General features: G+C 36.8%; 1 protein-coding gene and 1 long non-coding RNA gene across 2 annotated transcripts; both read left to right on the forward strand.

Moving 5' to 3' along the window:
* The first annotated feature begins 287 nt into the window (after positions 1-287).
* On the forward strand, positions 288-3,347 carry LOC104104969 (uncharacterized). The gene is made up of 2 exons (XM_009613190.4): positions 288-1,740; positions 2,613-3,347. Exons 1-2 carry the CDS (start codon positions 1,177-1,179, stop codon positions 2,631-2,633), a joined length of 585 nt encoding a protein of 194 aa, XP_009611485.1. The 5' UTR covers positions 288-1,176; the 3' UTR covers positions 2,634-3,347.
* Positions 3,348-11,266: 7,919 nt separating this feature from the next.
* LOC104104976 (uncharacterized) lies at positions 11,267-14,491 on the forward strand. Its single transcript, XR_688231.4, has 2 exons — positions 11,267-12,966; positions 13,700-14,491. It is a non-coding gene; the product is annotated as an uncharacterized lncRNA (long non-coding RNA).
* Positions 14,492-18,060: the final 3,569 nt, after the last annotated feature.

Raw genomic sequence — 18,060 nt, forward strand, 5'->3', positions numbered from 1 at the left:
AATCCATATGATTCAATTTCCCGATAGAGATTTTTAAATTTTTCACCTTTTATTCTAATTATATCATTATTATTACTATTATTATTATTATTATTATTATTATTATTATTATTATTTAAAACTATACTTATATATATTAGAATTTTAATAATTCAATTCGTATAAATAAATTTTACTATTGCCATGAGTTTTTCTTTTCACTACATCTCCACCGAAAATCTTGAACAAGCAGAATTATTATTTTTCCTTCTTATTCTGTACTACTATTGTAACAAATGTGGGTACGGTGGAAACACATTTGAAGAGTTGGCAAATTACCTTTGGAACTCCGAAAAGGACTCCGGAAAGATGCCTATATATTGAAGAGAAACATAATCAATTAGGATGCATTCTATGAAGTCGTCTCTTTATTTTCTTAGTTGGTTAGATTAACTCTCGAAACTCACTCCCTTCTTCCTTTTCTGTTTCTTCTTCTCTTGGAAGATTTGGTTACTAATTTGGAGTAAATGTGTTTTAAGATAGAACTCTTATATTAATGTACACGATTTCAATTCTCCTTATCAATACAATTCCCCTTCATTACATTAGTGCTTTCATCGTCCCTCGGAGAAGATCTACACTTCCATCAAAACCGTACATGATTTAGTGATAGAGTTACAAGAAAGTAACTCCCGTATGCTCTCTAATTTTAGCCACATGGGGTCAGTGCTGCAAGAGTTGCAATTGGACTCAACAATTTTGGCAGAGACAACAACGGAGGAGGCCACTGTGGATGATGAACCAGACAATGTTGCGTTGGTTGGTGTCAATGAGAGTGACTTTGATTTAGTCTACAAAACCTCAAAAGCTCTTGATCCACAATCTCTTGTTATTAAAGGTGGGGATACATTTCCAGAACTAGAGGGTTTCAAAGTTCTACCTATTGCTACTGTTTTCACATACTCTAAGGTAGAATTTATTCAGGCTGCCGTACTTGGTTTCAAGAACCTAATTTGGGTATTGTTTCCTTCAACGGTCCGATGGAATTTTGTTTACATTTTGAGCGACCTAGAGTTGCTTACAACCTGTTCGATCAAATGCCTAAATCTAATAGACTGTATAGGTACTGGATGATGCCTAAAGTTGTGACTGCGCAACATACGTTACTTCATTTTCCATTTGATCCTAGTTCAGCAAATGGACTTTATATCTGAAAGTGTAGCACTGGTGTTTGATAATAGTCTTCTATGGAATTTTCGCTATAGTATGTTTGTTGAGATGTTGGCAATTGGGATGGGAGATCGAGCAGGGGCTTTTGCAGACCAAGTGTTTGATGGAAATTTTCAAAAAAACAACCATGAGTGTATTTTCCTGTTTGCAAACAAGGAGTCGATTTTAATTTCTCTTAGTTACCACGATTGTCGAATATCTACTGAGACAGAGGGATTGAGTAGAAATGCAGCTTTCCTTCAAAGCATCTTAAACCTTCAATATGGACATCAATTTTCCATGTACCATTGTCGTTGTCTTGATACTGGACAAACACCATCTCTAGTGACACTGTCTGGAGCTGTTCAAAGTTGGCTCAAATGTCTTGATAATGAACCAGCAACTGTAGGGGTCTTTGTTGCTGCACTTGCATCAGCTGTAGAAGCTACACAGTCAAACCTTATGGACCAGATGCTTGACGAAATGCCTCCTTACTGCTCTAAGTTGTTCGATCTTGGGCCATCAGCTGCAACTGTCATTCTCGCGGCAATGGTACTTTATCTGACAAATGAACATTCAGAAGAGGGCCATTTATTCATTGAATGTCCTCAACTGGTTAAATGTGGGGTCCATTTGCTGACATTGGATTAATTTAAATAAATAAAGAGAAAAAGTGAATTTGTAGATGATAGAAAACTTAATAGATAGTACAAGAGAAATAGAGGGAAAGAAAAAACATGGAAACCATTTTCCTTCCTTAATTACCAACTTTTGTCATCACAATAGACAATAGACTCCAACAAAATTTCTCACCACTTTGTGTTGATCAACATAGTCTAACGAAGGCCACATCAAATCTATATTCAAAGGAAAACGATATTCTATCCAAATGTAATACTCCATATACATTTTCTATATATCTTTCTTCTTCTTGTTTTTTTTAATTATCATAGTTTATATCTTTCCAAATTCATCTTCAGTTGCCAAACCTTTAAAACTGAATCTTTAGAAGTTATTCATCGATATCAATATGAAATACAAAATTGTGCTCACTAAATACTCTTCTTTTCCATATCAGTATGAAATACAAAATTGTGCTCCCAAAATACTCTTGTCAATATAAAATTTATGTCTTCTTGTTAATAAAATGCTCCTTATTTTGGTACATAAATACAAATTTGTGCCCACTGACATTGAGACACTTGCATTTGATCCATTTTGCTACCATACCTACAAAACAAATATATCGATACAAAAATATTGTTTACTATAAATTTAAAATAAGATCAGCATGAACTTTTGGTATCAAGGTAATCTTTTAGTGCTAAAATGAGATGGTGGACCAAATTTGCACCAAAGATTTATAGAAAGGTAAGTTTGTTTTCTAATTTTGTGTTCTAAGAGGGATTTGTTTTTGTTGACAGGGGATTCCTGAAACAACATAAACTATTGTACCAGTGGCTAGAGGTGGAGTTAATTTTGCTTTGGGGACTAAGACAGTGCCTACTGCTCCTGTTTCTTACCAAGATCATAATGCAAATAATGAGGAAAATTCCACAACGATACATAATGTGTATAATATCGACAAGAACTTTGCTTTTAAGATTGGCATGAAATTGTTGGAGTAACAATTGGCTTCAGAAGCTATATGACTTGAGGGCGAAGTGGTGTCCCGCATTCAGTCGTTCTTTTTCCTCTGCGGGTATCAGATCAACTCAAAGAAGTGAGAGCACGAATAGGGTCTTTACAGAAATGGCATGACAATGAGTATAACTGAATTTGTAAAGCACTACGAGCAACGGGAAACTGAAATGTGTGATATTGAGGCAACTGAGGATTACAAGTGTCGAAGAAAACCTAAACTTTCCATAGAAGATTGTGGGATCTTAAAGCATACTGCTAGTGTTTACACCAGAAGAATTTTTTCCTGGTTTCAACATGAATTTTTGCAATGGACAACCAAAAAAGTAGTCAATATTGAGAGTAATGGGCCTAGTAGTAAGTTTACAATTTTAAAGGGTGAAAGTGGGAAAACTGAAATCGTTCAGTTCAATTCTCTTGACAAATCCATTATTTGTAGTTGCCAGATGTTGAATCCATGGGTTGGCTATGTTGTCATGCACTAAGAGTTTTGTTCTTTGACTTACACTTTTCTTGTATCCCTCGGCAATACATTTTGAAAAGATGGACAAAGAATGCTAAACATGGTAATGGATTTGAGGAGTACATCAAAAAAAGGAACCGTTAAAATCCTCTATGGCAATTTGCTTAAATGGTTTAATGAAGGAGTCGTTTGCACTTGTGACTTTAGCAGCAAATGATGTCGACTCCGAGGAAATTGCTAGAAAGTATTTGTATCAAGCAAATGTTGAGATAACTAAGCTCCAAAGTGCGTTATATGTAGATGGTCGTGATAAAGATCGGCATAAGTTTATTTCTGTAACGACCCGACCGGTCGTTTTGAGAATTTAAGTCTCGTTCGGCGGCATAAGGCCCTGATCAGCTTCGTATTATGTGTATTGACTTGCGTGCGTGGTTGAATTCAGTTACCGGATGATTCAGAGTGATTTGGGACGCTTAGTCCCTAAAACGGAAGCTTAAGTTTTAGGATTTTGACCGTAGTCGGAACTATGTGAAGACAACTCCGGAATGGAGTTCTGTCGGTTCCGTTAGCTCCGTTGGATGATTTTGGACTTAGAAGCGTGTCCGGACTGTGAATTTGAGCTCTGTAGCTGATTTAGGCTTGAAATGGCGAAAGTAAAATTTTCGGAGATTTTGACCGGAAGTGGACATTTTGATATCGGGGTCGGAATGCGATTCCGAGAGTTAGAACAACTCCGTTATGTTATTTGGGACTTGCATGTAAAATTTGACGTCTTTCCGATTTGGTTTGATAGGTTTTAGTGCGGGTTTTAGAAATTGGAAGATTTGAAAGTTCATAAGTTCAATTCGTGGTCCGATTCGTAGTTTCGACATTATTTGATGTGATTTGAGACCTCAAGCGAGTCCGTGTTAGGTTATGGAACTCGTTGGTATACTTGGACGGGGTCCCGGGGGCCTCAGGTGTGTTTCGGATGGGCTACGGGCCATTTTCTTCTATTTTTGGACTTCTAATATCTGTCATTTGGTTTTCTCCTTCGCGTTCGCGTTTGCTCCTCTGCGTTCGCGATGAGTAATTTTGGAGGAGAGAATATTTTTTCTTCGCATTCACATTCCTCATTCCGCGATCGCAGAAGCCAACCTTTTCCTTCATCGCATTTGCGTTCATCCCACGCGTTCGCGTAGCTATGCCATTCCACTCTTCGCATTCGCGTACTACTTCACGCGTTCGCGAAGAGCAGTCGTTGGGCCGTCAGACTTTTCCTCTCCGCGTTCGCGAACGTGTTGTCGCGTTCGCAAAGCACAAATGGGTAGTTTTCATTTTCCTTCTTCGCGAACGCGATTGCTCTTCCGCGTTCGCGATGCATAAACACCTAGGCAGAATATAAGATCTTCAAATCGAGGGTTAGGCCATTTTTATCATATCTTGACTTGTAGAGCTCGGTTTTGAGCGATTCCTTGTGGGGTTTTCAAGAAAATCGATTGGGTAAGTGTACTTCACCTAGAATTTATTATATTCTATGATTTTATCTTTATTTTTATCATTTAATTTGTGTTTTGAGTTGGGAAAAAAAGAGGTTTTTGAAGAAAATTTTCAAAATGAAAAATCATGATTTGAGGGACGAAATGGTATCGGAATTTGATGATTTTAGTATGGCTGAACTCGTATTGGAATGGGTGTTCGAATTTTTTAAAATTTGTCTAGTTCCGAAGTACGGGCCAGGGGGTCGACTTTTGGGTCGATTTTTAGATTTTGATAAAGATTGAGGCTTTATGATCCGGAATAGTCTCTTATGAGTTTTATTTGTGTTTTGAAGTTATTTTGATTAGATTTGAGCCGCTCGGAGGTTATTTCACCCGAGAAGTTCGTTTTTGAGTATCAGTCTGTCTTCTTTGAGGTAAGTATCTTGCCTAACTTCGTGTGAGAGAACTACCCCTTATGATTTGAGTCTTCTATGCTAATTGTAGTCCGTATACGTGAGGTGACGAGTACGTGCCCAGACTTATTTGTGGAAAATTAGCCTTTAGGGATTCTTAGGTCCTTATATTCATTGAATATACAGTTGCTCTCATTACGATTACGCTTCTTAATTTCCAGTTTCACTTCTATATGCTTTAATTGGAATTTAATTGCTTCATGATCCACTCTTGTTGTTCATTTGATCCATATGTGCCTTAACTGAAATTGTTATATCTTCTATTACCGTGTTATCTTTTCCCTAACTGCTTATCTTTATCTGAAATTTTAATTATCTCTTCTGTAATTGTTCATCCTTAATTGAGGCAAATGATTATCCTTATACTGCTTATCCTTAATTGAAGTTGTTGTATCTCTCTTAATTGCCCAACCTTACAAGAAGTTAGATATCCTATATTTTAGTTGACCTGTCCTTATTTGGAATTATTCGTCTTGTGCTAGCTCCCTCGTTGTCGAATTGTACATTGTGGACCGTTGTTACATAATACTTCCTTTCTTGTTGAGATGTTCTTATTATGACTAGCATTCTCTATTGTGGCTAATCCTTGTGACATAGTTCCTCCGTTTCTTTGAGTTCAGGAATTCCTGAGTTGACTTATTTGTCGTACCCTTGTATTATTATCATTGTTGTTGTTGTTGTACTTATTGTGGTGATGCACGAGATTTCTTCCGTGCGGTTGTTGTTATTGTGATGCATGAGGTTTCTGCCGTGTGGTTGTGGTTATTGTGATGCACGAGATTTCTGTCGTGCGGTTGTTATTATGGGGTTGCACGAGGTTTCTAACGTGCTATTGTTACTATTGATATTTGCACATGCGGTGTGATAAGGCAGGATATATATACATACATATATATATATATATATATATATATATATATATATATATATGTGTGTGTGTGTGGGGGGGGGGGGATATATATTGCGCATGTGGCGAGACAAGGTGGGAACATTGTTATGCACGTGTGGCGAGACAAGGCGGGCACTTACTTTATTATTGCACACGTAGCGAGACAAGGTGGGCTATGTTATGGATTGATTTGTGAAGATTTGTGATGGCATGGGGCATTCTTGTTGTTGATATTTGTGTAGTGGTATACTTACCTGTGTGAGCTTTATCTCGTGAAAGTTGTGAGAAAATATTCTACGTGTTGTCCATTCTTTTTCCTTATGCTTATTTGCTGGTATGGACTATGTTAGGACACTGGCATAAACATACATGTAGTTAAGCACTCTTATCGGATAAGAGGCTTTCTTGATATTGTTGAGCATAGATGCTCACCCTTGTTTACTTGCCTTCTAGGTGAGAATGGCTCTATTGGCACGTGAGTCGTCAGTGCGGTTATGAGGTATTATGAGGGCACATGATGCCAAGTGTTAGGGTTCAGGTATTGAGACCCGTGAGTTGTGATTTGTCCAAGGTTCGGTACCTCGTGGAGTTTGTTAACTAAAACCTGATGTAAAAGCGGTTGTAGTTGCTGAGTTATTACGTGTCCTTACTGTATATGTGATTCCGTATTTAGGTTGTGTTCCATTCACTTTTCTGTGTTATTTTTATGGTATTCCGCTGATACTTGATGTTTTCTTTCTTATTGCAATTGCCGTATTGTTAGCCATTGTCACGACCCAAATCGATGGGAGGCGACAGGCACCCGATACCTTATTCAACTGAGTACCAACGTAACGTATCTTTAGTATCATACTATCATAGGTAAATGAGGCGGAGAGGCTGTCGTGAGATAAGTAGAATAAAACATGAGAAAATACTCAATATAGGGTGACCCAACTTGATATACCGACTTATACATATAACGTACTGGCCTATCACGCCATACCAGTATCCGTATACATGACATCTGTCTACAAGCCTCTAAGAGTACATAAATATCATAAAGGTCGGGACAGAGCCCCGCCATACCAATCAATGCATATTCAACTCATACTGACCAAATAGGCAACTCTGGAGCAAGTGGAGTGCACAAACACCTTCTATTGAACTGATAGTCTACTAGGAGAACTCTCAACCTGTCTATCGGGACCTGCTAGAATGAAACGCAGCATCCCCAGGCAAAAGGGACGTCAGTACAAATAAAGTACCGAGTATGTAAGGCGCGACAGTAGTTTATAAAAGACATGAAAGAAACATGGAGTAAAGAACTCAACCTGAAATTCTGAATAGCTCTATGAATCATGAAAATTTATAATGTCATGCATGTGCGTATAAATGTTATACCATGCATAGGTATATGCGTACATAACACCATCAAGCCTTTGAGGGCATCCCATCATATCATCTCAGCCACTGTGGGCAAAGTCATCAACATATACCAGCTGATCAAGTGGAGGTGCGTATATAACGCCATAACCTTTTCCCAAATCCCATATACATATAATATACGCGTATATAACGTCATCTGGTCATGGGTCAATGTACATGTATACATTAATGAAATGCATAAGAAGTACATTAATAAGATTTCTCAAAATGTCATAAGATCACTATGCCTTTGATTAATATCATGAAATAAACTTTATCAACTTACGTATTTTTCTGAGACCCATGAACATATGATAGAATAATAAGACACATGGGGAATCAAGAATATAGACACCCATAGTATTTCTATGAATAGAGTCATTTATGAAAGTTGCGTATTTTGCTCGTTTCGTTTGTATCATTTTGATCATGCCAAAAAGAAAGAAGGGATAGACTTAACATACCTTAACTCCGTTGAGTCCTTAATACCTTCCAAGAAATTCTTCAAACAACTCACAATCTACCACATCAAGGAGATTCAAAATCAGTGTTGAGTAAAGGCTGAGTCCGCAACTTAAACTAGTAGCTCGTTTACGTAAATTTGGGAAGCATCTCTCCTGTAACTAAGCCCTCCTCCAATACCATATACCAACAACAACAAGAACACAATAATAACAACATGTAAGCATCATTTTCCAACCTTATATCCATCACAATATACCACAAAACAGCCCACACACCCTACTCACTTCATACATAAAACGACAATTAAAGTAGTGTCAAACAACTTTAAAAATGTAACGACAAATGACCAGTCCACCATTCCGTCATTATGTGGTATTTCTCCACATCATTTGTCCTCCAAAATTCCATTAAACAATAGAAAATATACAGCCCAAAGGCAACGCGAAACAGATCACAAAACAGTCTACTACAAGTCAAATAACTCGAACTCACGGCTTCTGATCACCGTCCTGTGAGTTCTAACTATTAGAAAACGAATTTATCAATATTCCTTGATATTTAAACACTTAAATACAAAAATTACACATTTTCTTAACTATGAAGTACCTTCCAAAACTCAAACTATAAAGGAAAAGAGAGACGATATAGCGATACTTACGTCGTAGGGATCGTTTTAATGTTAATGCTTCTTGATTCCGTGCTCGGGATGATAATCTTATTTGAAGCTCTTGCAGAGAGATTAAGAGTAAAGTTAGGGGTGTTATTTGGGTGTGTTCTTTGGAAAAATGGAGAAAGAGACGAGATGGGATGTAAATATCCCATTTTGTTTTAAAAAGTCAAAAGAGTGCTACTTGGCACCCTCTGATTGGCCCTTCTTCTAATGCTTATAACTTTTTATTCGGGTGTTGTATGAACGAACGATTAAGAGCGTTGGAAACTACATTCCAAGACCTTCAATTTGGTATATAATATGTCCCATAAAGACCTCGTATAACATATTAAATTTATTTCTCAAAAAGCTCTGTTACAAGGCAAATCCTTAGTCGGTTTTTCCGCAACTTAAATTTGATTTGTCCCAAACTTTATATTTTCTATCCAAACATCATATATAGTCATATTATGACTTTAAAATTATTTAAATAATGATTAACAAGTCTCATATTCATTACGTCATCTTGGGACGCACAGGGTGTAACAACCATATTGCATAGTCTTTATGTATATATCATATTTCTGTTGTTCCTATACTTATACTTGTTCAGTTTATTAGACCAGTAGGTGTCTTGACTGTTCCTCATCACTACTCCACCGAGGTTAGTCTTGATACTTATTGGTCACCGTTGTGGTGTGCTCATACTACACTTCTGCACATTTTTGTGCAGATCCGGGTATTTGTTCGTTAGTAGCTGTGCGGGTCACCTTCAAGTTTTTGTTTTGCACTGTTTATTCTTATTTCTAGGCAGTTATATTTAGAAGTTTTCTAGAAAACACTCTGTAGAGCTTTATGACTTGTACTACCAGTTTTGAAAAATTATAAATTTTATAGAGGATTCCTGTTTCTAAAGTTGTCCGATGTTATTTATTATTGTATTCGATAAATGTTAGAGTTATCTAGTCCCTAAAATTAGGTGCCATCACGATACCCAACGAAGGGTAAATTGGGTCATGACAATTTCAACTATTGATCCTCTGCTAGGTGGTATGGATCAGATTCTGGATCCAATCAAGAAAAAAGGAAAGGAAAAGGGATATGGGATATTAAAGCCAATTAATGAGCAAAGAAGGAGAATGGACATCTCAAAAGTTATCAAAAGCTAAAGCAGGACTACCACATGCGTCCACGAGATTATATTTTGAGGTCTAATCTCTATGCATGTCAAGGTTACATATTTTTTGTTAATGGTTTTTGCACCTTTCTTTCATATAATAATTTTAATATGTATTTTCCTTCCAATTTCAAATATGAAGCTATATGGAGATTCAAATAGTATTATCACCCAATTGTTGACTCAAGAGTCAGGCTTGCAGACAGCATGTTGCAGCCAAAATCAAGCTCAAACAACAACCAATGCTGGCATCAACTAAAACATAATAGGATTCTATTTTGTGTGAATATATTTGAATATGCTTTTGTACTCTTCCTAGGGGTGTTCTCAAACAATTTACTGCAGAATATTACACTATATGACAAGTGAATTTTGTATTTTGGTACTACTAATTTCAAGCGTAGAAAATGCTTCAACATCTAGAATCTGTATTTGTGAGACATCTTAAATATAATTTATTTTTGTGAGCAATATACAAAGAAGCCATAAGAGATTGAGAAAGAATTTACCTTAAATCCATGGATAAACGTAAGTAGCAGAAGATCTTTAGAATTGAACTAAAATTTGACCGAACAGGATTAGAACTGTACAAGCTAGAACTTTGCATTGAAGTTAATCACAATCTATAAATGATTTCAGATTTACTAGTTGCATTCAAAGCAATCGCATATCTAAGTTTAGCTAAGTAAAAAAATATGAACTATGAAAGTGTTACATTGTAGAGATGAATACGGCAAGAATTGGTTTAAGTAGAAAAAATTACATTGAATAATACCTTAATACACTAGAATAAATGGTGTTTGGAGAAGTTTTTTTTGCTACGGATAGTGTTTTTGGTGGTAAAAACGAGAAGGAGAAGCTCTTCAATTCATCTCATATGGGACCTAAAGTCCACTTTCTCTTTTTTCTATTTTATTTAAGTGGACCCGCAATGACCTCATACAACTAATACAACTATTGTTGTGTGAGTCTCCCAAAATAAAATTTCTCCTCCTTTACTGGTTGGGTGACTGCCAATGTTACAACAAAAATCCCATGGACTTCCTTTCCACCGCCTCCACACTTATATCACCGTCAATATTTTGCTGAACGGGGCAGATCAATAAATATGAAGGACTAAAGCAAAAATTCAATAAGAGATCCTTTTTTTATATAAAAGAAAAAATTCATATATAATTTCATTTAAATTCTGTATTTCTAGTTTTTTATATGCAAAGTTATTAATAATTTTATCTAATTCATTTAATTTCTCTTGAGATATACACGTTCTGGGACTGTATTAAAGTTTTAACCTTTTTTGAGTTGTGAATTAATAGTCGAATCCTTTCTGAATTTATGGTCTAGAGAGTGATTCCCAAAAAGATATTTTTTCTCAATTTATGACCAACAATTTAATCATACTTCTTTACTATGAAAATTTATACTTTCTCATTTTAAGCAGTGAATATTCTTTTAAAAATAAATTAATATACCACCTATTAAAAAAATTTGGGGCCCAAAAAATTATGAGGTCCAAAGCATGCTTTAGCAGCCTTACCCTTGGCCGGCACCGGCCTACACCGCCGAGCCCCACTTTTTTACCTGTAGTTTTGGAGATCCATCAAAATCCGTACATGATTTAGTGATAGAGTTACAAGAAAGTAACTCCCGTATGCTCTCTCATTTTAGCCACGTGGGGTCAGTCCTGCAAGACATGCAATTGGACTCAACAACTTTGGCAGAGAAAACAACAGAGGAGGCCACTGTGGATGATGAACCGGACAATATAATGTTGTGTTAGTTGGTGTCAATGAGAGTGACTTTGATTTAGTCTACAAAACCTCAAAAGCTCTTGATCCACAATCTCTTGTTATTAATGGTGGGGATACATTTCCAGAACTAGAGGGTTTCAAAGTTCTACCTATTGCTACTGTTATCACATACTCTAAGGCAGATGCGAAGCCGGGTATTTAAGTGTGTGAGTTCTAAATTTTAAAATAACACATTGCTTTCAGGGGAATCAAACCCTCATTTTTTTTTCAGCGAACCCACAACCCTTATCATTGAACCGAGACCCATTTTGTTACTAGGTTCGGCAGTATATATTTATATAGATTTAGTAAATATTTCAATACAAATACAGGGTTCCGGAAAAAGCGGTTCGCCCGAACCCGCACCCACTACGGTAGCTCCGCCCCTGCTCTAAGGTAGAATTTATTCAGGCTGCCGTACTTGGTTTCAAGAACCTAATTTGGGTATTGTTTCCTTCAACGGTCCGATTGAATTTTGTTTACATTTTGAGAGACCTAGAGTTGCTTACAACCTGTTCGATCAAATGCCCAAATCTAATAGACTGTATAGGTATTGGATGATGCATAAAGTTGTGACTGCGCAACATGCGTTACTTCATTTTCCGTTTGATCCTGGTTCAGCAAATGGACTTATATCCGAAGGTGTAGCACTGGTGTTTGATAATAGTCTTCTATGGAATTTGCTATAGTATGTTTGGTGAGATGTTGGCAATTGGGATGGGAGATCGAGCAGGGTTTTTTGCAGACCAAGTGTTTGATGGAAAGTTTCAAAAAAACAGCCATGAGTGCATTTTCCTGTTTGCAAACAAGGAGTTGATTTTAATTTCTCTTAGTTACCACGATTGTCGAATACCTACTGAGACAGATGGATTGAGTAGAAATGCAGCTTTCCTTCAAAGCATCTTAAACCTTCAATATGGACATCAATTTTCCATGTACCACTGTCGTTGTCTTGATACTGGGCAAACACCATCTCTAGTGACACTGTCCGGAGCTGTTCAAAGTTGGCTCAAATATCTTGATAATGAACCAACAACTGCAGGGTCTTTTTTGCTGCACTTGCATCAGTTGTAGAAGCTGCACAGTCAAACCTTATGGACCAAATGCTTGACGAAATGCCTCCTTACTGCTCTAAGTTGTTCGATCCTGGGCCATCAGCTGCAACTGTCATTCTTGCGGCAACGGTACTTTATTTGACAAATGGACATTCAGAAGATGACCATTTATTTATTGAATGTCCTCAACTTGTTGAATCTAGAATTCTAGGTTCGGCGATTGCATTTCAAGTGAATTTCACAAAGCAATTAGTTTGTGATGGTGATTGGAGAGGCAACATTCAGGTTGCCAGATTTACTCAACTTCAGGTGAAGTTATCTCCCTTTGATTTTAGTAAGATTTTTGCGAGTATTAAGCTTATTATACCCCATTTATTAGATATTATCGCACTACGAATTCATGCCTGTAACTGGATAAATACCAGCCAGAGATTAAAGATTGCCTTTATCCATGTGTCCACCCGCCTTGGTCCCTCATTACGCCCAGTCATACTTCACGCCTTTGACAGAGGTAGAGATATTTCGGTTTTGAGATCTCACTTCAAGAACTCTCATCTTTTGGTCTTTTGATGCTGACATTAGTTGTACATAAATGGTTTGAGAAAAGTGCTAAAAGAGCATTTACATATTTGTGTGTCAGTATTTGAGTTACGGATTATTTGGTTTAGATTGCTCCATTACTAAATCCTTGTGCTGTAGCCAAATTTTATTCCTATTTCCAACTGAAGTACGCGTATATCTCCTTTCAATTTGATGACTATTTGCGGTTCCCTGAAGATGGTATGACAAAGTAGGAATTAATTGATTCATGGTTGAGAGACGTCTCTGCTAGCTTACTTTTTGCTAATATTCTAGAAAGTGAGCATCTCATTAGTGCAGCTACTAAGCTTCATGCCTCCTTAGCCATTGCTAACACTATTTTTTATGCTCATGTTGGTGTCATTGCTGGTTTGCATATCACAAGTATTATCACTAAGCTTACAGATGCTGCAAGTTCATATAATCTGTCCAATGATGTTAGTAACATAGATTTTAATAACAGGGTGTCTAATCACTTTGAGCTGGACCTTAAGAGCGAACTGAGGAAGGTCTTTATCAGTAAACCTATTGTCTTAAGGAGAACACGAACAACTTGTGAGGGGGCAAGTAGTGTGGCATCAATTGCAAAATGTTTCGAGGGTGCATTGGAGCCGTATAATTTGATGAAACTCGATGGGTATCAACCATTTGACACATCACTTGTTAGCGTGATCAGTTCGTGTTCGACGCTTGCTCCATTTAGACAGGGCACCAGTTTATGATATAAGCACGGGAGCAATATATGTGGTTGCAATTGTTAGTCCATTGTTTATCATGTATTCAACCTCTGGATGTTTTGCTATAGCTGCAAGGAAATTTGAAGACACGGAAGAAGCTGATATTGTTTTGTGTACATTGGACTGCATCCGAGATATTGTTTTCGATGCTACCATGTTCGAGATTGTACCTAGGTTCCATCTAGTTGAATCCTATCTCGGGGGAAAACAGTTTGCCGCTAATGTAATGATGTTCACAGTTGGTGTGCAAATTGTTAACAAGCCAATTGTTGTCGGTGGTGGCAGTGGCTCAAGAAAAAGCCTTGTTGGCTCACTGAGAGAAAGACTTTGTGCTCTAACTAGGTAGCAGGTTTTTATGTGTATTTTGAACATCAGGAAATTACAATTTAGTTGGTTAAGGATCCATATTAGCCCTGTGACTCAAAATCCAGCATTCATTCGTACTATTTTACTTGAGAACAACTTGTATGGAATGCTTGCAGCTATGGTTGAATTTGAAGCTTCTATTTCTATTGTCATTGTGTAAGCTCATGTACATGGTTGCATATTCTTCTTTGCCCATACAGAACACTTTGGTTTGGCGATAATGGGTGGGGAGACTACAACCCACGTTGTTCTTGACTTGAGCAACAACTTGAGCCTTGAGGACAAGGCTCTTATTGGGGGCGGGAGTATTGTAACAAATATGGCTACGGTGGAAGACACATTTGGAGAGTTGGCAAATTAATTACCTTTGGTACCCCAGAAAGATGCCTATATATAGAAGAGAAACATAATCTATTACGGCGCATGTTATGAAGTCGTCTCTTTATTTTCTTAGTTGGTTAGATTAGCTCTGGAACCTCCATCCCTTCTTCATTTTCTGTTTCTTCTTCCCTAGGAAGATTTGGTTACTAATTTGGAGTAATTGTAATAGTTTGAAGATAAGCTCTTATATTAATGTACACGATTTCAATTCTCCCTATCAATACATGTCCCCTTCATTACATTATTAGATGTGATAATGTAAGCCACGTCTCCTTTTACTAGAGTGACAATAAGTTTGATGAAAAATACATAATGTTTCTCGAGTTTCTAAAGCGACACTTATTATGGATAAAAATATTAATAAATGACAAATCATTTTAGACCGGAGGAGTATATTTCATTTTGAAGTGAAAAGTGAAAACCAAAATAAACGAATTTTTTATTTTACACATTGGAAAAATCCATCTTGTTATTAGTAGACCATCACTACTAGAAATCGATTTTGGTCGATTTTTCAAAATATGTTTTTACGAAATCGATCAACTTTGGTCGGTTTTCTTTGGCGCAAAAATGCGGGAAACCATTTTTGCGTACTGCGAATTTTTTTTCAAGAAACCGACCAACTTTGGTCGATTTTTCATTTAAAAAAACTAAAATTAATATTAAAAAAACCTACCTAAATCGGTCGGTTAATTCGGCCGTTCATTTTAAAAACCGACCAAATTCGGTCGGTAATTTTATTTTTTAATAAAATCGACTGACAACAGTATGTTATTTTCGTGTAAAAATGTAATTAAAGAGTATAAATGAAATAAAAGACAGTCTTAAAACAAAATGCACCAATAGTCTAGTGGTAGAATAATATCCTGCCACAATACCGACCCCGGTTCGATTCCCAGATGGTGCATTTTTTAATTACATAATGAAAAAAGCGACCGCCTTCGGTCATTTTTTCGGCAATATTTTCTTTTTTGAAATTTAATTGACCAATCGAAATCGGTCGGAAAAGAGGTCGGTCGGTTAGCTCTACCGACCTTACGATTACCGACTGCCACGAGTCGGTCAGTTTTCGGTCAATTTTTACCAATTATTGATCAACATCGGTTGGTTTTGGCGGTCGATTTTCCACTTCTTTTTTTTGTTGTTGTAGTGTATGCAAAAAGGAAAAGACAGAAAAGAAAAACATATGCGGTCCCATTTTGTCGATATAGTCTGAAGCAATGAATATGATAAAAGCACGAGTGAAACACGAAGAAGTAAGACCACTCGCAAAGAAAATGCATAAATCGAAACATGCTTTAACGGAGGGAGGTATCGAGACCAAAAAGTATGTATAGCGAGAATGGCATAATATCCATAAGATGGATAAGTCAACATCGTCAGTGGGATGAGAATTGGAGGTTCACGAGTTAGAAGATAGAAGCGGAAGACTGGCTGCTATACATGTATCTCCCAAAACACCACTACTATATATACACAAAAACAAAGCAAGTATTGTGAAATAAAAGTAATTTAGTAAAACATGAACAAGAAATAGAGATAGGGAGAAGGAAGAGATTTTCTTCTTCAATTGTGTGTATTTTTCTATCTATTACAAAGCATTTATATAAGCATGAAAAGTGAAGAAAAATATATCATTGAATATGTCATTAAGCATTTGAGATGAAGATCATGGAGAAAGATAATGGAGGAAGAGTAGACATCCACCATAATTTGATTTTTCTTATAACACCCCCCCTGGATGTCCATAGATAACGTGCCTCGTTAAAACCTTAATAGGAAAAACCCTCTACACAAATCCTAGTGAAGGAAAAAGTGTACACATGTTTATACATATGCCTTTTGGTTCCCTCGTTAAAAACCTTCAAGGAAAACTCAGTGGGACAAATTATTGTAAGGGAAAAAGAGTACAACACGCATTAACTCCACCTAATGAGAGCATAAATTTACATTCTTAAGCCTTCGCATCCCAATCTTGTACACTAGTTTCTTGAAGGTTGACGTCAGTAGAGATTTGGTGAACAAATCAGCCATATTGTCATTTGAACGAATCTGTTGCACATTGATATCACCATTCTTTTGAAGATTATGTGTAAAACATAACTTTGGTAAAATGTGTTGTTACGACCCAATTCCATTATATGTCGTGATGGTGCCCAACGCCGTCGTTAGGCAAGCCAACACTGATCAAACTAGTGATCTCCCGTTTAGGTAAATTACTAAGTGGATAAAAATTCTACATTTGTTGAAAAGATTTATAAATTTACCAAGGTGACAAAATTAAACAGAAGCAACGAGTACACACCGTAATCATGTAAATAATACCAAAATCATAAGTCTACTAGTGTGTGTGCTGAGACCCGGCGTCACAAGTATGTGGGCAATCTAGTAGAATATACAAAAGAGTACTAGCCTACTGTCTGAAAGGAAATAGACAGAAAAATAAAGCATAAGAGAGACTCCAGCTCCTGCAGAACGGCTCGGAAGGCAGCTCACCGTGAAGTCTCGAGATGGGGATCAAATATGCGCACCAGACTGGTAACCAGATGCACCTGCCTCAGATCCTGTACATTTAAATACAGAAGTGTAGCGTGAGTACATAAATAATTTGTACCCAGTAAGTATCTAGTCTAACCTCGAAGAAGTAGTGACGAGGGGTCGACTCCGACACTTACTAGGGCCAATAACATGATAATATGAAATTCTAATTAAGCATGATATACAACAATAAGACTCAGAACAAGAAATAACCGAACAAGTCTTCACCATATTTAGGAGCTTGAATCACTTCCTTCCTTTAAATCATATGATCACACAAACAATGAATTTATACTAATTATGAAAGGAACTTCCAGTTCTATTATCACATACGAATACCACCGAGGACGTTCGGCCCGATCCAACATAAATATAACCCGTGCACTACCGAGGGTCAAACAACGCGAACCATAGATGCATCTATTACCCCGATAGCGAATCATGCATGCGACGCGGTCAAATATAAATTTATCAATAAATCATAACCCTTTCTTGATTCTTTTCAAAATAAAGACAATTCGACTTGAAACTTTTAAATCCTTAAAAATCCTCAACTCAATTCCATTTGATACAACTAACAAATATAATCAAATAACGGTGTCCACGAGTATGTTGTAAACCTAAAACTACCCGGACATAAACATGAATAGTAGCTACATACGGACTCTCGTCACTTCGTGCGTACGTAGCCCCCACAAATAACAACACATATTAATTAAGTTCACCTATGGAATAAGTTCCCTCTTACAAGATTAGAAAAGAGACTTACCTCGTCTCAAAGCTTAATTTCTAAATTCAAGAA

The sequence above is a fragment of the Nicotiana tomentosiformis genome, chromosome 5 (genome assembly GCF_000390325.3).
Source record: "Nicotiana tomentosiformis chromosome 5, ASM39032v3, whole genome shotgun sequence".
Classification (NCBI taxonomy): Eukaryota; Viridiplantae; Streptophyta; class Magnoliopsida; order Solanales; family Solanaceae; genus Nicotiana; species Nicotiana tomentosiformis.

What these genes read in the sequence shown, in the direction of transcription:
- LOC104104969 (XM_009613190.4), top strand. Translation starts at nt 1,177, where the DNA reads ATGGACTTTATATCTGAAAGTGTAGCACTGGTGTTTGATAATAGTCTT. An exon ending in CTGTCATTCTCGCGGCAATG is followed by an intron (nt 1,741 to 2,612) that starts GTACTTTATCTG and finishes TTTTGTTGACAG; the next exon opens with GGGATTCCTGAAACAACATA.